This window comes from Ranitomeya imitator, chromosome 1 (assembly GCF_032444005.1).
Source record: "Ranitomeya imitator isolate aRanImi1 chromosome 1, aRanImi1.pri, whole genome shotgun sequence".
NCBI classification, from domain to species: domain Eukaryota; kingdom Metazoa; phylum Chordata; class Amphibia; order Anura; family Dendrobatidae; genus Ranitomeya; species Ranitomeya imitator.
Window position 1 is genome coordinate 507,409,847 of NC_091282.1, and position 27,318 is coordinate 507,437,164.

The window sequence follows — 27,318 nt, forward strand, 5'->3', positions numbered from 1 at the left end:
CACTCCTTATTGCTGCCTGCCATACCTGGCTGAGATTACTGCAGGAAGATAGTAATTGAAGGACAGTTCCTATTTTTTTTTTTTTTTTTTGTGGGAGATTAAGATTGGCATTTCTGCTAGAGTGCCATCCTTGTCTGTGTCATCTCTCACTCAGTGGGCCATAGAAAGCCTATTTATTTTTTTGCTTGATTTGGGTTCTAAAATCTACCTGAAAAAATCACTACATCAATCAGTGGGAGAAAAATATTGGCCTCAGGGCTTGTGTGCCACTCCTTACTCCTGTGTGTGCCATCTCTCACTCAGTGGGCCATAGAAAGCCTATTTATTTTTTTGCTTGATTTGGGTTCCAAAATCTACCTGAAAAAATCACAACATCAATCAGTGGGAGAAAAATATTGGCCTCAGGGCTTGTGTGCCACTCCTGACTCCTGTGTGCACCATCACTCACTCAGTGGGCCATAGAAAGCCTATTAATTTTTTTGCTTGATTTGGGTTCTAAATTCTACCTGAAAAAATCAATAAATCAATCAGTGGGAGATAAATATTGGCCTCTGGGCTTGTGTGCCACTCCTGACTCCTGTGTGCGTCCTCTCTCACTCAGTGGGCCATAGAAAGCCTATTTTTTTTTATTTGTTTTCTAAATTCTCCCTGAAACACTCATTTCATTTTATTTGGTTTCTAAATTCTTCCTGAAAAATTCATTTTTTTGTATTTTTTTTTTTCTAAAGTCTCCCTGAAAAAAAAAAAAAAATCAAATCAGTGGGAGATTAATATTGCCCTTTCTGCTTGTGTGCCAGTCTTGACTCCTGGGTGTGCCATCTCTCTCTCTCTCTCCAATTGTGGGCCATAGAAAGCCTATTTATTTTTTTGCTTGATTTGGGTTCCAAAATCTACCTGAAAAAATCACTAAATCAATCAGTGGGAGATAAATATTGGCCTCTGGGCTTGTGTGCCACTCCTTACTCCTGTGTGTGCCATCTCTCACTCAGTGGGCCATAGAAAGCCTATTTATTTTTTTGCTTGATTTGGGTTCCAAAATCTACCTGAAAAAATCACTAAATCAATCAGTGGGAGATAAATATTGGCCTCTGGGCTTGTGTGCCACTCCTGACTCCTGTGTGCGTCCTCTCTCACTCAGTGGGCCATAGAAAGCCTATTTTTTTTTATTTGTTTTCTAAATTCTCCCTGAAACAATCATTTCATTTTATTTGGTTTATAAATTCTTCCTTAAAAAATCATTTTTTTTTATTATTTTTTTTTTTCTAAAGTCTCCCTTTTAAAAAAAACAAAACAAATCAGTGGGAGATTAATATTTACATTTGCGCTTCAGTGACAGTCCTGCGTGTGTGGCATCTCTCTCATTTGTTGCCACCAACAACAGAGTGTGTAACATTGTGCCTGATTTTCGTTGTGGTCTCACCCACTTGTAAAGGGGTAGCTAAATCATACTGAAGTTATAGCTCACCGTGTAAGTTGTGTGACTGCAACAAATACCGTTAGTTTGGTTACGTTTTTAAAACAATGAGGAAGTCTGGTGGAAGAGGTCGTGGCCGGTGGCGTTCATTGTCAGCTGGTAATGAGGGTAGTGGTAGTGGTGGAGAATCAGGTGGTCGTGGGAAAAAAAATATTGCACCTAAGTCTGGAGCTGTGGAGCCAGGTTCGTCGTCTGGCTACACAAGGCCTCGAACGCTCCCTTTTCTGGGAGTAGGAAAACCGCTTTTAAAGCCGGAGCAGCAAGAGTAAGTTTTGGCTTATCTTGCTGACTCAGCCTCTAGCTCTTTTGCCTCCTCTCGTGAAACTGGTAAAAGTAAAAGCAGCGCGTCGTTAGTGGATGTTCACGGTCAGGGACAAGTCGCTTCCTTGTCCTCTACAGCAAAAACAACAACAGAGAAGAATGCAGCAGGCGACACAACGGGTTACTCCATGGAGCTCTTTACACATACCGTCCCTGGCTTAGAAAGTGAAGCAGTTAACAGTCCATGCCCATTACAAGTTGAATCTGACATGGAGTGCACTGATGCACAGCCACAGCCAGACTACTATGCTGGTCCTTTGACTCAGACCACAACATTGCCCTCGCAGGGTGCTGATCAAGAATCAGACCCTGATGAGACTATGTTGCCCCATCACGAACGCTATACCACCGACCGACACGGTGACACAGACGAAGTTGCACACGAGCTACAAGAAGAGGTAATAGATGACCCAGTTCTTGACCCCGATTGGCAGCCATTGGGGGAACAGGGTGCAGGCGGCAGCAGTTCTGAAGCGGAGGAGGAGGGGCCGCAGCAGGCATCAACATCGCAACAGGTTCCATCTGCCGGGCCCGTATCTTGCCCAAAACGCGTGGCAAAGCTAAAACCTGTTGGAGGACAGCGTGGCCATCCGGTTAAAGCTCAGTCTGCAATGCCTGAAAAGGTATCCGATGCTAGAAAGAGTGCAGTCTGGCATTTTTTTAAACAACATCCAATTGATCAGCGCAAAGTCATCTGTCAAAAATGTTCAACTACCTTAAGCAGAGGGCAGAATCTGAAAAGTCTCAATACAAGTTGCATGCATAGACATTTAACCACCATGCATTTGCAAGCTTGGACTAACTACCAAACGTCCCTTAAGGTTGTAGCACCCTCGGCCAATGAAGCTAGTCATCAACGCAACATCCCTTCCGGCAGTGTAGGGCCACCATTTTCTGCACCACCTGCAGTATCTGTGCAGGTTTCTTTGCCAGGCCAAAGCAGTCAGGGTCAGGGAATCACCAGTTTCGTAGTAGGAAACACTGCATCTAGGGCACCGGCGGCAACAATACCATCTCCCACCGTCTCTCAGTCTGCCATGTCCACCGGCACCCCCGCTAGTTCCACGATCTCCAGCTCTCCAGTCCAGCTCACCCTACATGAGACTATGGTTAGAAAAAGGAAGTACTTAGCCTCGCATCCGCGTACACAGGGTTTGAACGCCCACATAGCTAGACTAATCTCGTTAGAGAAGATGCCCTACCGGTTAGTTGAAAGCGAAGCTTTCAAAGCCCTGATGGACTACGCTGTACCACGCTACGAGCTACCCAGTCGACACTTTTTTTCCAGAAAAGCCATCCCAGCCCTCCACCAGCATGTTAAAGAGCGCATCGTCCATGCACTCAGGCAATCTGTGAGCACAAAGGTGCACCTGACAACAGATGCATGGACCAGTAGGCATGGCCAGGGACGTTACGTGTCCATCACGGCACACTGGGTAAATGTGGTGGATGCAGGGTCCACAGGGGACAGCAAGTTTGGGACAGTTCTGCCTAGCCCACGGTCTAGGAAACTGTTGGCTGTAGCCGTTCGCACCCCCTCCTCCTCCTCCTCGTCCTCCTGCAGAAGCGAGACCTCGTCCACAGACCGCAGTCGCACAACCACTCCATCCGCAGCTGCCACTGTTGCACACCAGGTCTCCCATTATGGGGCAGCTACTGGCAAACGTCAGCAGGCTGTATTGGCTATGAAGTGTTTGGGCGACAACAGACACACCGCTGAAGTTCTGCCCGAGTTCTTGCAGAAAGAAACGCAGTCGTGGCTGGGCACTGTAGATCTTGAGGCAGGCAAGGTAGTGAGTGATAACGAAAGGAATTTCATGGCTGCCATCTCCCTTTCCCAACTGAAACACATTCCTTGCCTGGCTCACACCTTAAACCTGGTGGTGCAGTGCTTCCTGAAAAGTTATCCGGGGTTATCCGACCTGCTCCTCAAAGTGCGTGGACTTTGCTCACATATCCGCCGTTCGCCCGTACACTCCAGCCGTATGCAGACATATCAGTGTTCTTTGAACCTTCCCCAGCATCGCCTAATCATAGACGTTGCAACAAGGTGGAACTCAACACTGCACATGCTTCAGAGACTGTGTGAACAGAGGCGGGCTGTTATGTTTTTGTGGGAGGATACACATACACGGGCAGGCAGTAGGATGGCAGACATGGAGTTGTCAGGTGTGCAGTGGTCGAAGATTCAAGACATGTGTCAAGTCCTTCAGTGTTTTGAGGAATGCACACGGCTGGTTAGTGCAGACAACGCCATAATAAGCATGAGCATCCCCCTAATGCGTCTGCTGATGCAAAGTTTGACGCACATAAAGGATCAGGCGTCTGCAGCTGAGGAAGAGGAAAGCCTTGATGACAGTCAGCCATTGTCTGGCCAGGGCAGTGTACAGGACGAGGTAGCGGGCGAACAGGAGGAGGAGGACGAGGAGGATGATGGGGATGATTATATTTTTAATGAGGAAGCTTTTCCGGGGCCAGTGGAAATTGTTGGCGCGGCAAGGCCGGGTTCTGGTTTTTGGAGGGACACAAGTGACGTGGATTTGCCTGAAACTGCCCCTCAACCAAGCACAACCACAGATTTGAGAACTGGAACTTTGGGCCACATGGCGGATTATGCCTTACGTATCCTCAAAAGGGACACACGCATAACAAAAATGATGAACAATGACGATTACTGGTTGGCCTGCCTCCTTGATCCTCGCTATAAAGGCAAATTGCAAAATATAATGCCACATGAGAACTTGGAACTAATATTAGCAACCAAACAATGAACTCTTGTTGACCGTTTGCTTCTGGCATTCCCTGCACACAGCGCCCATGATCGTTCTAACACGAGCTGCAGGGGCCAGCAGACCAGAGGAGTTAAAGGGGCAGAAATCAGAAGTGGCGTTGGCCAGAGGGGTTTTCTGACCAGGTTGTGGAGTGATTTTGCTATGACCGCAGACAGGACAGGTACTGCAGCATCAATTCAAAGTGACAGGAGACAACATTTGTCCAGTATGGTTACTAACTATTTTTCATCCCTTATTGACGTTCTCCCTCAACCGTCATTCCCATTTGATTACTGGGCATCAAAATTAGACACCTGGCCAGAATTGGCAGAATATGCATTGCAGGAGCTTGCTTGCCCGGCAGCTAGTGTCCTATCAGAAAGAGTGTTCAGTGCTGCAGGTTCAATACTAACAGAAAAAAGGACTCGTCTGGCTACCCAAAATGTAGATGATCTAACCTTCATTAAAATGAACCACAACTGGATTTCGAAATCTTTTGCCCCACCTTGCCCGGCTGACACCTAGCTTTCCTATGTAAAGGTCTTGCCTGTGGACTATTCTGAACGACTTTTCCAATCTCGTAATTTGCAGCACCTGATTGTCCAGCATCCGACATGTTAACACCTCCCTAAATGGCCAAAGTCCCCACACGGGGCTGTGGTATCGCCACTTGGCGCCAGCACCTGTGAGAGTACTGTTTGTCTGAGGAGGTGGGTGTGCCCGCTTTTGGTCGACGGCACTGCCACTAGGTCCCTCATAGTACAATAAAGTGTCTGGCGGTGGTGGTGCGCACCCAACGTCAGACACACGTTGTAATATGAGGGGCCCTGGGCCTGTACCGCCGGCCACAAGACAGTTTCCCCCCCCCCCCCCAGCTCAAACAGTGCTCTACCACTTGCAAAATTTTCTCTCACAGCTCCACCAATGATTAGTCTATGCGCTGACATCCTTCAATGCCTGGCACTGTCAATACCATTGTATTGACATTTTTCTTATGTTAGGCCTTCGAAGCCTGTCTGCGGTCACTCCTTCCACTAGGCCTCCACTGACCTGTCTACTGCTGCCCGTGTTCCCCTGGAACCAATTTTAAATTGCCTACAGCCCAATTTTTGTTATGTTAGGCCTTCGAAGCCTGTCTGCGGCCCGTTCTTTCCACTACTACTACACTGACCTGGCCACTGCTGCCCGTGTTCCCCTGGAACCAATTTTAAATTGCCTACAGCCAGCCCAATTTATTATGTTAGGGCTTCGAAGCCTGTCTGCGGTCCCTCCTTCCACTAGGCCTCCACTGACCTGTCTACTGCTGCCCGTGTTCCCCTGGAACCAATTTTAAATTGCCTACAGCCCAATTTTTGTTATGTTAGGCCTTCGAAGCCTGTCTGTGGCCCGTTCTTTCCACTACTACTACACTGACCTGGCTACTGCCGCCCGTGTTCCCCTGGAACCAATTTAAAATTGCCGACAGCAAGCCCAATTTATTATGTTAGGCCTTCGAAGCCTGTCTGCGGTCCCTCCTTCCACTAGGCCTCCACTGACCTGTCTACTGCTGCCCGTGTACCCCTTGAACCAACATCAGAAAATATAAAAATAAGTATTTTGCTTATAAAAAAGAAAATACTGGAGAGATATCAAATGCAGACTTTTTAACATTAAAAACAAACACATACAACAAAAATCTGGTACAGTACTAAAAATGGCCACCAGCTACAATAACTTTCTCCTGCAAGTAGTTAACTGAAAGTTTTTTTCAATTTAAAACACAGATATGGCATCCACCGAGTGTTGTCCTGTCGCGTCTTCTTTATATTATTGCCAAGAAGATGCAAAACAATGAAAATAATAAAATCATTATTTACCAAAAAAATAGAGTAAGTCAAAACCACATTGCAAATAAACATTCCTTACAAATAAAGAAGCAGGGCGCGTCCGAGGGTGAGTATATACCTAATAAGAATATAATCACCCTCGGACGTGCCCTGCTTCTTTCCGACAGCCTTCCTTCCTAAGAATCAGCCCTTCCGTGGTGTAGAGAGAGGGTGTGTTACACTCCAAGGTGTTCCCCAGGTTGCCTTTCCTGAGCTTCGATCTTCATGCTCTCGTTTAGTAGTTGTCGGAAAGTAGGCTGCATTAGGCCTACAAATTGGGTATGGGGTGGAGAGAGATGGTGTGTTACACTCCAAGGTGTTCCCCAGGTTTCCTTGCCATTGCTTCGGTCTTCCGACTCTCGTTTAGTAGTTGTAGAAAACTACACTGCATTAGGCCTACAAAATGGGTATGGGGTGGAGAGAGATGGTGTGTTACACTCCAAGGTGTTCCCCAGGTTTCCTTGCCATTGCTTCGGTCTTCCGACTCTCGTTTAGTAGTTGTAGAAAACTACACTGCATTAGGCCTACAAAATGGGTATCGGGTGGAGAGAGATGGTGTGTTACACTCCAAGGTGTTCCCCAGGTTTCCTTGCCATTGCTTCGGTCTTCCGACTCTCGTTTAGGCTACGTTCACATTAGCGTCGCGACGCAAGGAAAAACGCGCGCAAACGCGCGCAAAAACGCGCGCGTTTTGCGACGCGTGCGCCGTTTTTTGCCGAAATCGGACGCAAGAAAAATGCAACTTGTAGCGTTTTCTTGCGTCCGACGCTAGCGTCTAAGACGACGCACGTGTCGGAAAACGCATGCAAAAAGACGCACGCGTCCCCTATGTTAAACATAGGGGCGCGTCGCCGCTGCGTCGCCGACGCAACAGCGACGCACATTAGCGTAACGCTAATGTGAACGTAGCCTTAGTAGTTGTAGAAAACTACACTGCATTAGGCCTACAAAATGGGTATCGGGTGGAGAGAGATGGTGTGTTACACTCCAAGGTGTTCTCCAGGTTGCCTTTCCTGAGCTTCTATCTTCAGGCTCTCGTTAAATTGTGGTTAAATGGAACAACTGCATTTGGCGTACTAGTTGGTTTGGGGCCTACTAACAGTGTCTGCCGCTCCTTGCTGTTCTCCTGGTTTCCTGTCCTGAAATTCCGTTTTCAGACGCTCTTTAAGTAGTTGTTAATGTTAGACTACATTTGGCCTACTAGTTGGGTTGGGGCCTACTATCGGTGTCTGCCACTCCTTGCTGTTCTCCACTGAACAAAGCTGTGCCGCCTGTTTACTACGGTTGCCAATTTTGAACTGCATTTCGACTACTTACTGATTTGGCCCTACTCTCTGTGTCAGCCTCTCATTCCAGTTGTCCTCCACTGCAATACCCCTGGTTATTCCTGTGTTACCAATTTTGAACTGCATTTAGCCAACTTTATTCTTTGGGCCTATATCTGTGTTTCCTCCTCATCCTGCCCATTGCCCAGCCAGTGATAGATGAGTCTGCTGGTTCATTGACCCATAACGCAACATTCCCCGTGCACGCTACACAACAACATTGTGACCCTGCTGAAAGTCAGGTTGCTCTTCCCGCATACCATACCACCTTACACGGGGACAAAGAGGAAGGTGCAGATGAAAGTGCAGGTTCCTTCATCAGGTGGGGGGAGGAATACTAGTTGGCGACGTCACTGGCACAGGGCCTCTCATAGTACGCAAAAGTGTTGCTGCCGGTGGGAGGCGCCCCCGCCGTGCAAACACACCGCTGTACTTTGAGGGGCCCTGTGCCAGTGCCAATGCCAACGAGTGGGCCCCCCCTGCTTGCTCAGGTTCACAGCACTTGCAAAGTTGAAATACTTACCTCTCCCTGCTCCACTGCCGTGACGTGGTCCAGATTTCCTGGGCCCACTAATTACTTGAACCAGCCCTACCCACCACAACTTTAGCCAAATGACCCCCAATTTCAAATGCCTTCCAATTATTATAAGGTAAATTACGCTTGACAAGCTTCATTAAGAAGAATGGATGTTTTTGCCATTAAAATGGGCACTCTAGGTGTTTTCCTGGCCCCCACTCACTGCCGACTATGCTGCCCCATTGACTTGCATTGGGTTTCGTGTTTCGGTCGATCCCGACTTTACGTCATAATCGGCCGATTTCACTCGACCCGACTTTTGAGATAGTCGGGTTTCGCGAAACCCGGCTCGACTCTAAAAAGGTCAAGGTCGCTCAACTCTAGTTTGAGGTATTTTAATAATGTTCATTGGCTAAAAAAACACTTTATAGAGAGGGTGAGGTTATGCAGATTAACCCTATATCTGCAGATTAATAGCTTTTTTTTACATTATAGGTTGCCTTTCATACTGATATAGCAATTCTTGACATGAAAAAGAATAAGCACTGCAGGAAACTGATGACTTTCTTTTCTGTACACATCACAAACAACAATAATATATTGGAACTTGTCTTGGTCCTGCTTATCTTTTTACCTTTTACCACTATAACCACCAATGTGCCGAATGGTGACTGGACAGTCTTTTTAAGCATACTTCTTTCTGCTCTTAATTTTTGTATGGCAAGTCAAGCAGTATGGTGTCCAACCCCAACTCTCCAATCTTGATTGCCTTACTCAACCCGAAACCTCCAATCTTGAGCATTTCCACGCGGAACCCTCCAAGCTTGATTGGCATATCCATGGCCCCCAGTATCTTTTCCCAGTATTGACTGCATATGACTAATTTGCATTACTACGTAGACTAATATGTGTCAGTCACATCCACTTTAGCCAGTTACAGACTTCTGTGGTCAAGTGACCAAAGAAGTAAATGATTACTTCCTGTCTAGTGCAGACCAGCAGAATAGTCTGCACTAGATCCAGGAAGTTAAAACAGGTAAATATACCTGACTTCATTATTTTGCAACTCCTGTCACCTGTAAATTTGGGGTAAAGAATTAAAACCCCCTTTTGTTACATTGATTCTAATATGTATGGTTAGAGCCTCATTAAAGCTCTGGAAATGATTGCTCAGCACAGGAAGGAAATGCTTTCCTGTCCAAGTTATTTGCAGTTTCCATCAGCTGCTCTTCATTGCATCATTCACATAAACTGACATAATCCTAGGCTATTAAATAAGGATGTTTTATGGACATCCAGTGCTTGGAGAGACCAAAAGAATATTGTGTTGTGGCACAGCACTACTTATATACACACAACTGAAGAACCGATATCAAATCTTTGTAGAAGATGAAGATGGCACACCTAAGGATGAAGCAATACCAGCAAGCAAAAAAGAAAAGGGCACACAGCAACAAGTGACAGCAAAAAGTACAGCCAAGAAGCAACGAAGAGTGGTGGTGGTGGGAGACTCACTATTGAGAGGCACAGAAGCAGCCATCTGCAGACCGGACATAACCGCAAGAGAAGTATGCTGCCTTCCAGGTGCGATGATCAAGGATGTGACCGATAGGATACCAAAGCTCTTCAACTCCAAGGACGTCCACCCATTTCTTCTGATACATGTTGGCACCAATGACACGGCAAGGAAGGACCTACCGACAATCTGCAAAGACTTTGAAGAGTTGGGGAAGAAAGTAAAGGAACTTCTATCCTTCCAGTAGACGGGCATGGCACCAGGAGATGGAACAGGATCCTTGATGCAAACAACTGGCTAAGACGATGGTGCAGACAACAAGGATTCGGATTCCTGGACCACGGTGTGAATTACTTGTACGATGGACTCCTCGCCAGAGACGGACTACACCTCAACAAACCTGGGAAACACACATTCGCCAGAAGACTCGCTACACTCATCAGGAGGGCGTTAAACTAGAAGAAGAGGGGACGGGAAGAAAAACATTAGACTTGAACAAAGAAGATCCAGGAAAACATACTCAGAAGGGAGGTAAGAACATTTCTAAAACAATCCACAGCGAGGAGATTGGAACAAAACAAAATCCTCTAAACTGCATGCTCGCAAACGCCAGAAGCCTGACAAACAAGATGGAAGAACTAGAAGCAGAAATATCTACAGGTAACTTTGACATAGTGGGAATAACCGAGACATGGTTAGATGAAAGCTATGACTGGGCAGTTAACTTACAGGGTTACAGTCTGTTTAGAAAGGATCGTAAAAATCGGAGAGGAGGAGGGGTTTGTCTCTATGTAAAGTCTTGTCTAAAGTCCACTTTAAGGGAGGATATTAGCGAAGGAAATGAGGATGTCGAGTCCATATGGGTCGAAATTCATGGAGGGAAAAATGGTAACAAAATTCTCATTGGGGTCTGTTACAAACCCCCAAATATAACAGAAACCATGGAAAGTCTACTTCTAAAGCAGATAGATGAAGCTGCAACCCATAATGAGGTCCTGGTTATGGGGGACTTTAACTACCCGGATATTAACTGGGAAACAGAAACCTGTGAAACCCATAAAGGCAACAGGTTTCTGCTAATAACCAAGAAAAATTATCTTTCACAATTGGTGCAGAATCCAACCAGAGGAGCAGCACTTTTAGACCTAATACTATCTAATAGTATTAGGTCTAAACCAACGCGACCAATCACAAGCCGCTACGTCTTTGAAAGTCATTAACGCGCTCATTTTTAAAAATGAGCGCGTTAATAGCTTGCGGTGACGTCGCGGCTTGTGATTGGTCGCGTGGCGGTCACATGGGCGGCCCGCGACCAATCAGAAGCCGGGACGTGATTCTCAGGTCCTAAAAGCGCTGATTTTGAACAAAGAAGCCTGCCGGTTACCCGCGCTGAGTTCAGGGGCCGCCGGAGAGGTAAATATATCAATATTTTTTATTTTAATTCTTTATTTTACACATCCCTATGGATCCCAGGGCCTGAAGGAGAGTTTCCTCTCCTTCAGACCCTGGGAACCATGAGAATACCTTCCGATACTTGATGTCCCATTGACTTGTATTGGTATCGGATATCGGTATCGGCGATATCCGATATTTTTCGGGTATCGGCCGATACTATCCGATACCGATACTTTCAAGTATCGGACGGTATCGCTCAACACTAGTAATAGATAAACCATTATTTCTTATTTTTAGGGACTCTATAGCGACAGGGTCTGTTCCGCAGGATTGGCGCATAGCAAATGTGGTGCCAATATTCAAAAAGGGCTCTAAAAGTGAACCTGGAAATTATAGGCCAGTAAGTCTAACCTCTATTGTTGGTAAAATATTTGAAGGGTTTCTGAGGGATGTTATTCTGGATTATCTCAATGAGAATAACTGTTTAACTCCATATCAGCATGGGTTTATGAGAAATCGTTCCTGTCAAACCAATCTAATCAGTTTTTATGAAGAGGTAAGCTATAGGCTGGACCATGGTGAGTCATTGGACGTGGTATATCTCGATTTTTCCAAAGCGTTTGATACCGTGCCACACAAGAGGTTGGTACACAAAATGAGAATGCTTGGTCTGGGGGAAATTGTGTGTAAATGGGTTAGTAACTGGCTTAGTGATAGAAAGCAGAGGGTGGTTATAAATGGTATAGTCTCTAACTGGGTCGCTGTGACCAGTGGGGTACCGCAGGGGTCAGTATTGGGACCTGTTCTCTTCAACATATTCATTAATGATCTGGTAGAAGGTTTACACAGTAAAATATCAATATTTGCAGATGATACAAAACTATGTAAAGCAGTTAATACAAGAGAAGATAGTATTCTGCTACAGATGGATCTGGATAAGTTGGAAACTTGGGCTGAAAGGTGGCAGATGAGGTTTAACAATGATAAATGTAAGGTTATACACATGGGAAGAAGGAATCAATATCACCATTACACACTGAATGGTAAACCACTGGGTAAATCTGACAGGGAGAAGGACTTGGGGATCCTAGTTAATGATAAACTTACCTGGAGCAGCCAGTGCCAGGCAGCAGCTGCCAAGGCAAACAGGATCATGGGGTGCATTAAAAGAGGTCTGGATACACATGATGAGAGCATTATACTGCCTCTGTACAAATCCCTAGTTAGACCGCACATGGAGTACTGTGTCCAGTTTTGGGCACCGGTGCTCAGGAAGGATACAATGGAACTAGAGAGAGTACAAAGGAGGGCAACAAAATTAATAAAGGGGATGGGAGAACTACAATACCCAGATAGATTAGCGAAATTAGGATTATTTAGTCTAGAAAAAAGACGACTGGGGGGCGATTTAATAACCATGTATAAGTATATAAGGGGACAATACAAATATCTCGCTGAGGATCTGTTTATACCAAGGAAGGTGACGGGCACAAGGGGGCATTCTTTGCGTCTGGAGGAGAGAAGGTTTTTCCACCAACATAGAAGAGGATTCTTTACTGTTAAGGCAGTGAGAATCTGGAATTGCTTGCCTGAGGAGGTGGTGATGGCGAACTCAGTCGAGGGGTTCAAGAGAGGCCTGGATGTCTTCCTGGAGCAGAACAATATTGTATCATACAATTAGGTTCTGTAGAAGGACGTAGATCTGGGGATTTATTATGATGGAATATAGGCTGAACTGGATGGACAAATGTCTTTTTTCGGCCTTACTAACTATGTTATATATTCTAGTGTCCTTATCAAGACCGTTATGGTTCTTTAAGGGGTTATCCCCATCTTATTAGACTGGTTTATTTGCATAGTACCGTACTTGTAAAAACAAGCAACTTTGCAAATAACTTTGTATTAAAATTTGCCCCCCGATCTTTCCATATTTTGCGAATAACTCTTTACTCTAGGATATCTTGTTGATCTGAGGATGGAGTTCAGGAAGCTCAACAACGGACTCTGCACAGCCTTGTCCTGAATGGAGCTGAAGTGTGTATGCGCTACCCATGCTCCGTACTTGGCCAGAGAAAGTGGAGTACAGTGACTCAGACCAGCAAATCAGCAAGTGATCTCCCTAATAGATTGTGGGCAACTTGTTATTTTGGGAAGAACCCCAGCCATGATCACTAGACCGCAGCTCTTACAATGCTGTATACAGGGCTTGTAAGCACTGCACTGAGACTGGTCATTCTCTTTGAAGAACGTGGTTAGCTCCTGATTCCAGCCCCACTGAGTTTCCAAAGCTGCAGAATCCTGTCACGACTCTGTTCCCAGGTATCCCGGGACCAGGGGCTCCTTCCCTGTCCCTAACGCTAGGGTGAGGATGCCGGGGCCACGTACCTTGCCTCAGCTCCTGAATCCACAACAATGCTGCCGGCCTGAACTGTACTTCAAGCATGAGCATCCACTCCCCGGCAGGCTGGAGAGCTGTAAGCGCCTGAAAAAAGAATAGAAGAACAACCCTTTTAAAATCACTCGGGTTTGACAGTCTCCCTGTTTATGAGGTAGCTCAACCACCAGTACTGATGCTGATCTGGCAATAACAGATTTTTTTTTGTGCCTCATAGCTAAATTATCCACCGCATGATGGTGAGGGCATCATGTCATCATTGTAGTGCTGCCCAGAATTTGTGATTACCAAGCTCTTACTGAACTGCTCTCCGACACCATACATGCCTATGACTGGTTATTGGTATGTAAGTATGCATCAATAATACTAGTGTGCACAATATCTCATGAGTCAACCAGCTCATCTTCGCAATATTTTTGTGTTAGGATGTTCTCCAGACAGCCCCATAAATAGAATGCTGGCTATCTCTGTGGAACCAAGTAGAAAACATTAAGACTTCCTGGTGGTTTCCTCTCAAGATGTTGGTGGAAATGCAAATTCTTCTTGGCTTTTTAATACATTCATCTTTGGCTATGTTCACTCTGTGGTCAGGAGCTCAATTTAGAGTCTCCATCAATAGCCTCAGCATGCATCAATATTTTTCCCATCAAAATGATTGAAGCGATGAATCATATTCTGTAAATTGGGGTGGTTTAATGTGCAATAGATGGAGGAAATGGAGAGATTGCTTTCTCAGTCTCCTCCACGCCTGTTTTTCAATTCTCTCCTGCGAGAGGATCGGAGCACAGTGCGCCGACTCTCGGCTCCCTCTCGAAACAGAGCTGAAGCTGAGTATCATTAGTACAGTATATTACATCCGATGCTATACTCTGGGGTAACCCCGGCCTAAAAATGATCCCAATTGAATGAGCTTGCTCTGTTTGCTCGTTGATTGCTAGACTATTTAGGCAGACCAATAATTGGAGAAAATGAGGTTCCTCTCCTGTTATCGCCCTGTCTAACTGGATCTTTAAAAGAACATAAATTAAAACAAGTGAGATTATTAAAGTTCTCCTTTTTTACCCTCTTTCTACTCTATTGATGGTCAGAATGTTTCAACTGGTATATCTGTTTTCTATTAAAATATGAAATACAATATGAACATTTTGAAGATATGATATAAACTATTCAAATCGTTCCATTTTCCATTGGTTCATGTGACCTATCCTGGTGACCACTTTCTGTAGAGCTTAAGAACTATAGAGCATAATGCAACACATTTCAGATGTGATTAACATGCCCAGATAAACACACAAATCTTTAGGCTGTCTGAGTAATGTACAGCAAGTGTTTGCCTAGTGTTGTACACGGTCTGGATTATGTCACATGTTTCTCCACAAAATCAACACAAGAACAAAAATATCTTCAAAGCCCATTCTCATTTAGCGCTTTCCTGTCTAAATTGCCTGACCTTGTAATTGCAGCCATGGGCTTAACATACTTCTCAGTTAAGTGTTCTCTGCTGTTAGATCTGGTTTGCATTTTCAGTAAACTCTAGATATTGGAAGACATAGCAGTTGCTTCAGGAGACTTTTTTTTATCAGTGCTGCATTTGTTTTATGCCTCCTTATGCTTTCATATTTGTACTAGGACTAGTGTTGAGCATTCCGATACCGCAAGTATCGGGTATCGGCCGATACTTGCGGTATCGGAATTCCGATACCGAGATCCGATACTTTTGTGGTATCGGGTATCGGTATCGGATACATAGAGATGTGTAAAATAAAGAATTAAAATAAAAAATATTGATATATTTACCTCTCCGGCGGCCCCTGGACTCAGCACGGGTAACCGGCAGGCTTCGTTGTTCAAAATCAGCGCTTTTAGGACCTGAGAATCACGTCCCGGCTTCTGATTGGTCGCGGGCCGCACATGTGACCGCCACGCGACCAATCACAAGCCGCGACGTCACCGCAAGCTATTAACGCGCTCATTTTTAAAAATGAGCGTGTTAATGGCTTTCAAAGACGTAGCGGCTTGTGATTGGTCGCGGCCACGTGACCAATCACAAGCCGCTACGTCTTTGAAAGTCATTAACGCGCTCATTTTTAAAAATGAGCGCGTTAATAGCTTGCGGTGACGTCGCGGCTTGTGATTGGTCGCGTGGCGGTCACATGGGCGGCCCGCGACCAATCAGAAGCCGGGACGTGATTCTCAGGTCCTAAAAGCGCTGATTTTGAACAAAGAAGCCTGCCGGTTACCCGCGCTGAGTTCAGGGGCCGCCGGAGAGGTAAATATATCAATATTTTTTATTTTAATTCTTTATTTTACACATCCCTATGGATCCCAGGGCCTGAAGGAGAGTTTCCTCTCCTTCAGACCCTGGGAACCATGAGAATACCTTCCGATACTTGATGTCCCATTGACTTGTATTGGTATCGGATATCGGTATCGGCGATATCCGATATTTTTCGGGTATCGGCCGATACTATCCGATACCGATACTTTCAAGTATCGGACGGTATCGCTCAACACTAACTAGGACCAAATAAAAAAATAAAAAAAGGTTAAAATGACTCCACTACATTTCAAGTCCCATCGCGGTACTTTATTGCTATTATTATTATTATTATTATTATTATCCATTTTTATAGCGCCATTTATTCCATGACGCTTTACATGTGAACGGGGAAAATATTGGACAAGTACAATAAACATGAGTAAAACAAGGCACACGCAAGTACAGGAGGAGAGAGGACCCTGCCTGCGAGGGCTCACAGTCTACAGGTTATGGATGAGGATACACTAGGAGAGGGTAGAGCTGGTCGTGTGGCGGTTCAGCAGACTAAGGATCACTTCAGGTTGTACGCTTGTCATGCTTGTCGGATGAGGTGGGTCTTTAAGTTCTTTTTGAAGATTTCCATGGTAGGCGAGAGCCTGATGTGTTGGGGTAGAGAGTTCCAGAGTATAGAGGAAGCACGGGAAAAGTCTTGGATGCAGTTGTGGGAGGAAGAAATGAGAGAGAAGTAGAGAAGGAGATCATGAGACGATCAAATGTTGCTTGTAGGGTAGGTATTGGGAGACCATGTCACAGATGTATGGAGGAGATAGGTTGTGAATGGCTTTGTATGTCATTGTTAGTGTTTTGAATTGTAGCCTCTGGGCAATAGGAAGCCAATGAAGGGCCTGGCAGAGAGGAGAGGCTGGGGAATAGCGGGGAGACTAGAGGGGAGGCCAGAGAGTAGGAGGTTGCAGTAGTCGAGGCAGAAGATAAGAGCATGCACTAGTGTTTTTGTGGTTTCATGGTCAAGGAATGCACGGATCCGGGAAATGTTTTTGAGTTGGTAGATCTGCGTTTCATCAGCGTAGAGATAATATTGCCAACCGTGAGATTCTATGAGCTGTCCCAGGCCGAATGTGTAAATAGAGAAGAGTAGGGGTCCTAGAACTGAGCCTTGGGGAACACCTACAGACAAGGGGCGAGATGAGGAGGTGGTATGGGAGAGGGAGTCACTGAATGTCCGGTCTGTTAGATATGATGAGATCCAGGATAGGGTCAAGTCTGTGATGCCAAGAGATGAGAGAATCTGTAACAGGAGGGAGTGGTCTACAGTGTCGAAGGCAGAGGACAGAGTAGTGTCGCTTACTCTTGGCGGTTAGTAGGTCGTTGATCACTTTAGTTAGGGCAGTTTCTGTTGAGTGATATGATTGGAAGCCAGATTGTAACCGGTCAAAGAGGGAGCAGAAAAAGAGGTGGCAGGACACTTCCAGATTGACATGCTGTTCCTGTAGTTTTGAGGCATAAGGGAGAAGGGATATCGGGCGATAGCTGGACACAGAGGATGGGTCAAGGGAGAGTTTTTTGAGGATTGGTGTGATTGATGCATGTTTGAAGGATGAGGGGAAGACACAGTTTGTAAGTTAGAGGTTGAAGAGTTGTGTTAGGATTGGGATGAAGACTTTGGCGAGGTTAGGGATGAGATGGGACGGGAGCGGGTCAAGCGTGCAAGTGGTGAGATGTCATCCTGACAAAAGCGTGGAGAGCTGATTATCTGTCATGGTGGAGAAGCTGGCTTTGGAAGAACAGGGCTGAGCTGTCAAGGGAAGAGTCATCGGGGGCTGTGGGCCAAAGCTTTGTCTGATGTTATCGATCTTCTGCTTAAAGAAAGAGGCAAAGTCTTTCTTTGATTTTTATATTTTTTTTTAAAGGAAATTTCCTCAACTTTTAAACCCCAAAGCTGCTATTACTTTATAGCCCTTTAACAGATTATCCAGTCAATGCCTTTATGACCCCAAAGTGCTGCTTTGGCAGCGAGAAATCACGGTTTTGAACATCAATCTGGAAGTGCCTTGGGGCATTGCGATGCACTTACAGCTTCTCAGGACTTTCTCCTGGCTCATTGACAAGTTGTTTGTTCTGCTACGCGGCCACTGACCTGCCAATTAGCCAAAGGAAGATGCTGCTATGTAGGGAATACAGCATGAGACTGAGAAGCTAGAAGTGCATCCTCATACTTCAATGTACTTTCAAGCTGTATTGGGTCATAAAGAGATCGAATGGCTTATCTTTTAAAGGGCTACACAGTCATATAAATGGTTTTGCAGAAAAGTCCCCTTTAGCAAAAATAATGTAATATCCATATCCTATTATATGACGTATGCTAGGATGTACCTAAATTTTAGACACCCGCAGTAATAATAAAACAGCCCTGTGAGCCTTTTGCTAAGGTATAGGCTCCCTAGATAAAATGGTCATCCCCAGTGATTGCAATGCTAGAACTGATGATGAGATGACAAAGGAAGCCTCTGCTTTGTTCGAAAACTATGATCATTACTCCTATGCAACCCTTACACGAACTTATACCTTAACTTCTGTGCAGGCACTGGCGAGTTTCTGCTACTGCGCAATGACTCACAGCACCTGCGCAGAAGATCAATGCAAACACTGCTCATAGTAGGGTGGACAGGGTTTGCATATCCGCACGCATGCATGGGATTACAGCCCCGAACAGGTCAGTGTGACGCTGATGGGAGGGGGGTATCATTATAATGAAGTCGGGGGCCGGGATTTCTTCCAGGCCCCGGAACCTGGAAGAAATCTTTAGCATAGAACATTGTAAATTAATTTCTGAAGATCTATACAGCAGCTATGATGCATACAGGTAAGGCTGCTATAACACATCAGCTTTTTGCTATCAGTCACAATCCGTCGAATATTGAAAAACTGATGCGACGGATCCATTTTTTTGCCGGATCTGACTAGCTGATCTAGCTAATTGGATCCTAAAAAAAAAAAAGAGCGTGCTCCGTTAAAAAAAACAGAATCCGTCACCGGATTCCATCATTTGACGGATCAGGCACCCATAGGCTTCCATTTTAGCAAACAAAGGAAGGCGACAGATCCGTCGCTGTCCGTTTTTTTTCGACGAACACAAAAAACGTTACTTTGTCTGTTGTCTCCGGCCGCCAGATAAACAATTTTTGACAGATCTGCTGAACAATGGATGAAACGTGAGGCTATCCGCCGCAATCCGTCACTAATACAAGTCTATGAGAAAAAAATGGATCCGGCGGCAACATTCGCAGGATCCGTTTTTTTTCAAAATTTGCCGGATTGAGACTGACGGCAAAAGACTGATATGTGAAAGGGGCCTAAGACTGGTTTAACAATTGTATTACCTGTATGCCCATTATAATAGATCAAAATCGTCCAGAGGGTGACAGATTCCCTTTAATTCCCTTTTTATTTACAATTGAACTAATTCTTCTATGTTGTGCAAAAAAAGCCTGCCCTTTTTGCAATAATTGTTTTCCTACTTCTGTACACAAGGCCATAGTGTCCTCCATCTTGTATTTGCAGCTCTGAGTCAAGTGTTTGCGCATGCTCTGTATCTGCGCATGCTCTGTATCTGTGCATGCTCTGTATCTGCGCATCCTCTGTATGTGCGCCTGCTCTGTGCTCATTCACTACCAATTATAAGGAAACTGACTATTAAAAAATGTAATAATGAGCTGACCTTGGCTACTGATTTAGTTTCTAATTTATGAATATATGGCTAATTTGAATTGCTGGTATATGTTGATTTCTTCACTATTTATTCAAATACAGCTTGGGCCATATTCACATCTCATTTATAGCCTCTTTATCATGTCTATGGAATGCCCACCAGGGCCGTGGGGTACTCGGTATCGGGTCCGGTACTTAAAGGGATGTGTTGCGGCATCCTGGTCCGTAGCCCTGGGTGCCCATGTTTAAAGGGATGGTCTTTAAAGGGGTTGGTTGAATAATAAAAGTTTGTGATGCCACCTGTGGTATTCGGTCAGGGGTGACCGATGCTGCTTAAAGGGGTCCACTGGGGTGATGTTATGGCAGCAGGGATGATATGGCTTCCCACAGGTGAAGCTGGGTCCCCAGGGCTCCCGGTATAATAGATAAAGATGGTGATATGTGGTGTAGTAAGAAACGCAGGACACAGGGTTGCAGTCTCTTTGCCTCTTTACTTGGTTCAAGGCAGCCCCAGTCCAGGGTACTGGATCACGGATGCTGTTGTGGTCTGACCAGCTTGGAAGCGATTTGGGAATCCCTCTTACCAGGTGGGGTTGGAAGCCTTCCTTCTAGCGCTGTGGTGTTGTAGTCCCTTGCTGCCTTACGCCTCACACAAGGTCCCCCTTTAGGTAGGACACTACCCATACGACAGCTAGCTCGAGCCTTTTTGCATCATCTCCATCACGACCTGGGCTCTATTTGCTACTGTGTCCTCGGGTATTAATGGTGGGCAGGTAACTTGCAATCAGCTGTCCGCCGGTTTCTGCCGTGGGCATGAAGTTACCACCACAACCTCGGTCTTCTGGCTACCGGTATCTGCGCTCAGCATGGAGGAAGCCCAGTCGCAGCTTCCCTCTCCAGCTCTTCTCTCCTGTGCTTCTTTTCCCTCTCATTCTCCTACATACTGCTCTGCTTTTTTTTCCTTCTCAAGAGCCGCAGAATCACTCATCTCCTTGGCCGCAACTTTCCTTCCTTTCTCCTCGCTCTCCTCTCACCAACTGTCTAACTCCAACTGCCTAGCATCTGCCTAGCAACTCACTCCTCCTCCCGACCAGAGAGAGCAGCTCCCTTGAAGTCGGGTGTAGAGCTCCCCCTTCTGGCCTGGAGTCAGAACAGTGTAGTATGTGCTGAATACCTGTCAAAGGGATCCTTCCTCGCTTCCAAGTGTGACATCACTCTCCCCTTGAGGAAAGCAATACCACAATAACAATCAATTACCTGGGGTGTTACACTTACTACGGATAAGCACCTAACATTTACATTATATCAAGGCCTTTGATCAATCTGTGAAATACAGCATCGTGAAAATTAAGACTCTGTAATGTGTGGGTTTTTTTGCTGGATACTGTTGTATTGAACAGCATAGTCTACTACGTTATTGAGATTTTCCTAACTATCAGTTTACTAATACTTCTAATGTACCGTACTTTTCACCTGCCCTGCTCCTGTAAGCTCATATCTATGTGGTCTAGCTAGTCTTCTACCGTCTACCTCTGTGAGTGGCAGCAGTCTTGAGTATGCATGCTCCGATCAGACTTGACTCTCCTCCTCTGTGTGTATCCTGCCAATGCTTTGTAGAGTTGTCCCTTTAAGGCAAGCGCTGTGATGTGCTGCTTGTTAGAAAGTATATCACAGGGCTGGTCAGCTGAAGGGACGGCACTTGAAAGCATCAGCAAGATCCAGACAGAGGAGAGCAAAGCTTGATATGAGCATGCATTCTCAGACTGCTGTCTCTCACTGAAGATGCCCCATCCCCACCAATGATGTGCGCTATTCAGTTCGTCAGATTCTGGTTTCTAGACTTGAAGTCGCAGAGCCAGAACCACAACAGAAGACTAGATGACTCGCATAGAGATGAGCCGACAGGTGAAAGAAGTGTATTAGAAAACTGTTTGAAAAAGTTGAGACATATGAAAAGGGGTGATTTTAACTTTAACTTTTTTTTTATTAGTGAATACCAGCATGATGGAGGCTATAAAGACACTCTTTCGACCTATGTGCTGCATAACTTCTCTAATAAAATATAGATTTAAGAATATGGAGAGTGGTTCTTGGCCAAAATCTCCAGGTAGGCCGTGCTATCCATCTTCCCATGGATGCGGACCAGATGGCCAGGCCCCTTGGCTGAGAAACAGCCCCACAGCATGATGCTGCCACCACCATGCTTGACTGTAGGGATGGTATTCTTGGGGTCGTATGCAGTGCCATCCAGTCTCCAAACGTCACGTGTGTGGTTGGCACCAAAGATCTCGATCTTGGTCTCATCAGACCAGAGAACCTTGAACCAGTCAGTCTCAGAGTCCTCCAAGTGATCATGAGCAAACTGTAGACGAGCCTTGACATGACGCTTTGAAAGTAAAGGTACCTTTACGGGCTCGTCTGGAACGGAGACCATTGCGGTGGAGTACGTTACTTATGGTATTGACTGAAACCAATGTCCCCACTGCCATGAGATCTTCCTGGAGCTCCTTCCTTGTTGTCCTTGGGTTAGCCTTGACTCTTCGGACAAGCCTGGCCTCGGCACGGGAGGAAACTTTCAAAGGCTGTCCAGGCCGTGGAAGGCTAACAGTAGTTCCATAAGCCTTCCACTTCCGGATGATGCTCCCAACAGTGGAGACAGGTAGGCCCAACTCCTTGGAAAGGGTTTTGTACCCCTTGCCAGCCTTGTGACCCTCCACGATCTTGTCTCTGATGGCCTTGGAATGCTCCTTTGTCTTTCCCATGTTGACCATGTATGAGTGCTGTTCACAAGTTTGGGGAGGGTCTTAAATAGTCAGAAAAGGCTGGAAAAAGAGATAATTAATCCAAACATGTGAAGCTCATTGTTCTTTGTGCCTGAACTACTTCTTAATACTTTAGGGGAACCAAACAGAATTCTGGTGGGTTGAGGGGTTGAATAATAAATGACCCTCTGAAAAGACTTCCACAAATTAAAAAAAAAAATAAACAAATAACATTCTTTTTTGCTGCAGTGCATTTCACACTTCCAGGCTGATCTACAGTCCAAATGTCACAATGCCAAGTTAATTCCAAATGTGTAAACCTGCTAAATCTGCAGGGGGTTAAATACTACTTGTAGGCACTGTATATAATTGTCGAAGGGTCTGTTTGTAACCGAAATCCCACGTCGCTGATTGGTCACGCACGGCCGACCTCAACTAATCAGCGTTCATAAATAAACTACATACATATACTAGAACAAGAGTAACATGAAGGACAGTCTGTGAGGGAGAGAATAACATGGAGGACAGTCTGTGAGGGAGAGAATAACATGGATGACAGTCAGTGAGGGAGAGAATAACATGGAGGACAGTGTGTGAGGGAGAGAATAACATGGACGACAGTCTGATGGAGATAATAACATGGAGGATAGTCTGTGAGGAAGAGAATAACATGGAGGACAGTGTGTGAGGGAGAGAGTAACATGGAGGACAGTTGTGAGGGAGGGAATAACATTGGGACACTGTGTGAGGGAGAAAATAACATGGAGGACAGTCTGTGAGGGAGAGAACAACATGGAGGACAATGTGTAAGGGAGAGAATACAAATTTTCCCCATTTTTAAGTTTATCATATGGTAAAATAAATGGTGTCTTTGAAAACTATAGGTAATCCTGTAGAGAACAAGCGATCATGCAGCGATAGATGACTAATAAAGTTTTGACACTCAAAATAAAGACAGGAGAAAAACAATGGCAGTGTGTCCAATCGGTTAAAACATAAATGTAAGCACCAATGTTTATATGAATACTAGATGGTGGCCTGATTCTAACGCATTGGGTATCTACTATATAATTGTCACTTCCGTCTGTCTGTCCCGGAAATCCCGCATCGCAGCGACGGGCACAGACCGGCCGAGAATTGGTCCCTCCCTACTCCCCAGCCGTCAGTGCCTGCTCCATACTCCCCTCCCCACCCCCCAGTCAGCGCTCACACAGGGTTAATGGCAGCGTTAATGGACCACGTTATGCCGCGGGTAACACACTCCATTATGCAGCTATTAACCCTGTGTGACCAACTTTTCACTATTGATGTTGCCTAAGCGGCATCAATAGTAAAAATATCTAATGTGACAAATAGTAATAATAAAAAAAAAGGTTATTCTCACCCTCCGACGTGGCGCGCTGTCCTCGGCAGTGCAAGCGGCAGGTTCCGGTGCTAAAGATGCTATGCGAGAAGGACCTTCCATGACATCACGGTCATGTGACCGCGACGTCATCACAGGTCCTGCGTTCATACCAACCCTGGGACCGGAAGCTACCGCGTGCACCGCACACAGGTGCCAGGACTTCACGAGGCCTTCGAAAGGTGAGTATATGTTTATATTAAGTCTTTTTTAACCACGCATATTGTGCCCACATTGCTATATACTACGTGGACTGTGCTACATACTGCGTGGGCTCTGTTATACACTACGTAGCTGTGCAATACACTACGTGACTGTTATATACTACGTGGGCTGTGCAATATACTACGTGCCTGTGCAATATAATACATGGCTCTACAATATACTATGTGGCTCTGCTATATAATACGTGGCTGACCAATATACTACGTACCTGTGCAATACACTACGTAGCTGTGCAATACACTACGTGGCTATGTTATATACTACGTTGCTCTGCTATATACTACATACGCTGTGTTATATACTACGTAGCTCTGTTATATACTATGTCACTGTGCAATATAGTACGTAGCCTCTGCTATATACTACCTACATATTCTAGAATACCCAATACATTAGAATCGGGCCACCATCTAGTGTATATACCTCTATCACATGTATAGTGTATATTGCACCATAGTTCTCAGTATATTATAATGTACTCCCTTTAGGCATACTCTATACCGTATAATGCATTCCCCATAGGCACACTCTATTTTGTATTGAACTTGCGATGACAGTCGGGGTGGGGGGGGGCACTGCTAGCACTGCCCCTCCTCCTCAGGAGCCCCATAGTCAGGTGGCAGAGCAGGAAGATCGATTTTTTTTTTCCTGCTCTGCCCTTGAAATAAAACTTTAGATATTATTTGCCCCTATAGTGAATTTATAGGTGTGAAGAGTTTAGCCTTGTTCACTTAAATGAATCTGATCTGCAATACTAGTCGTGTACAGATGTGGCACTGTTTCTGCAAGAAAATATCATCTTTTTGTTGCTCTGTGTGACCGATTTAATTTATTTGGTGTATGGTGATGATGTATAATACAATAACCGTGTGCACAGACTTTTTCCTTGTCTTTCATGTTTATCCATTACAATATAATTTATTTTCTAATTGTTTTATCTTTCTTCTGTCTACGCAGGAGCTTTTATTATTTGCTGGACCCCAGGCCTGGTTCTGTTACTACTTGATGTATGTTGTCCACAGTGTAACATTCTGGACTATGAGAAGTTTTTCCTACTATTGGCTGAATTTAACTCTGCTATGAATCCCATCATTTATTCGTACCGGGACAAGGAGATGAGCGCCACATTCAAACAGATCCTCTGCTGCCAGAGAACAGAAAATGCAAATGGTCCTCAAGAGGGATCTGACCGATCTGCATCCTCCCTCAACCATACTATTTTGGCCGGTGTGCACAGCAATGACCATTCTGTTGTGTAAACTAGGACCGAATGGGCCAAAAGCCATGGCCATGTGGACCATATTGGAGTGTGTGCCTCACTGCTGAGTGCTGCAGAGCCATCATAAGGACAAGAGCCTATTTTACTACGATTCTTCAACACAACCGGCTTAACTCCAATCATACTGAAAACTGTCAACCTTAACAAATGAATGTCTAATGCCACACAATAGCGGCTCACCCACATAGAACATGTTTATGAACTTACCACATTTAAAACTGCCATTTCTGTAGAAAAAATAGTTAATTTACAAAACAAATATAAAAAAAATACAATATAATCCATGAAATAAAACCTACATTTTAGTCTCATTAGCATGCCTGTGATGGACAAAGTTTTGGAGTGGTTTGTTAACATTAGCTGCACTGCCTTAAGGGAAAGAAAAAGACAAAAATAGATATTTTTCTAATATAAACAAAAGCATTGTGCTAGTTTTTTGTGTAGTCTTTTTCTGTTATGTGAGGCTTTATTTTAGAAATGTTTTTTTAAATTTTTTGTTTTTTAGATTTTTTTTATTTTTTCCTAGATGAGGCATTTGTACGATTTTAAAGATATTCACAAAGCCTGTCATAACCGGCAGACAAATAAACAGGATTCCAAGTAGCCAAAATTAACTTTGTAATGTGTGCTAATGTGATAAAGGGGACTTTAATACTAAGATGCTAATTTATGTAGCATTGATATTTATATCTAAAAAGGTTTCTGAGGGACCACCTTCCTACTTGTCAACCTGGATTAAAAACTCAAGATAACCAGGATTCGAACAGCTATGTTCTATTTTGTTGTAACGTCAAAACATTTGATACAATGTCAGTATTAACTTTGAGATTTTTGGTTTGTTTGTTTCTAAGCTTATTCTGTGTTTATATTATATGAAGTATTAATCTACCATAATTAGTGCCAATAGAAAGTACAGAGAAACTCTGGGTGTCCTCATCATTCTTCATTTTTTGCCAAACTGTTAACTGCAGTGGCATAACTATAGGTGGGGTACTAAGGTGGCTGCCCATGCATTCAGAGTATAAGAACGTCTAAAAGGTCCTTCTGCCCCAACTGATTGCCCCCATGTAATAGGTGATCTTGTTACAGAATTTCCACAGGTAGCCAGGATCATAGTCTATACTTCTGCCTCAAGCCACCCTTGAACCACATCTTTTGTCTTTGTTTTAAAGTACTGAGAGAGGAAAAGAGAAGATATAATAGGCAATAACCTCTTACCATAATGCCTCTGGCTTTGCAGAAACAGAGTAAAGAGTCCCATTATCACCCACTTGCTCTATCTGATGGAAGCAGTAAATGTCAGTGATAGCGAACTCACTTTGTCTCATTGTATACTACATTCTGTAGCTTCAACCTGTCTCCTATGCTTCCTACTTGTGATAGGTTTCTCCCTGTTATCTCTCACAAGGAGGAGGCAGGGGTGAACAGTGTGATGTTGTATCAAGTAGTAGACAGGATTAAGGGGAGTGAAAATTAGTGGAGGGAAAGTGTCTGATAAGCCCCCAGGAGGGATTTCTTAAGTGATGTGGTTTGCAAGAGGTCAGAGACCTCTTGTTTTTCCATCGGAGCCTATACTGGACTTGTGGTCAGAATAATCATATAACACAAATGTCTTTAATGAAGGGCTCAATATGTATAGATGCAACTTGGCTACAACATTGCTGATGAATTACCAATATATGTAAAATGTTTTATCTGGGGTACAACTTTTGTATGAAGGAAATAAAAACCCAATTAAGAAATTAAATGGATACTACAACGGGCAATTATTTTGGAATTCTAAAATAACTTTTCAAGTTCACATTTTTTAAAATATTTTAATTAAAAATTGGTTTACTTTATTTGTAAGGAGACATCTCCTCTTTAGGTCATTCTGAACTGCATTAATGTGCAGAAATAATTTTGCTACACTACAGAATGCTACAGAAAATATTAACATCCAGTCAAATGTTTCTCTGTTATTCCTCATAGTGAGAGCTCTTCCTATTAACTAAGTGCTGATCAAATTTTTACGTAGGTTGATCCAATGGTTCCTAGCATTGACTTTTTGCGCATATTGATTGGCATTACATTTGGACGTAGTCA

The 27,318-nt window shown here is 44.5% G+C and overlaps 1 protein-coding gene across 1 annotated transcript in view; it reads left to right on the forward strand.

Moving 5' to 3' along the window:
• Nucleotides 1-26,980, forward strand: part of LPAR1 (lysophosphatidic acid receptor 1) — a 172,129-nt gene extending 145,149 nt beyond the window's left edge. The window contains exon 5 of the mRNA XM_069766542.1: nucleotides 24,912-26,980. Within this exon, the coding sequence (XP_069622643.1) occupies nucleotides 24,912-25,213 (302 nt within the window). The 3' untranslated portion in view covers nucleotides 25,214-26,980. The remainder of the gene's footprint in view (nucleotides 1-24,911) is intronic.
• The last annotated feature ends 338 nt before the right edge of the window (nucleotides 26,981-27,318 follow it).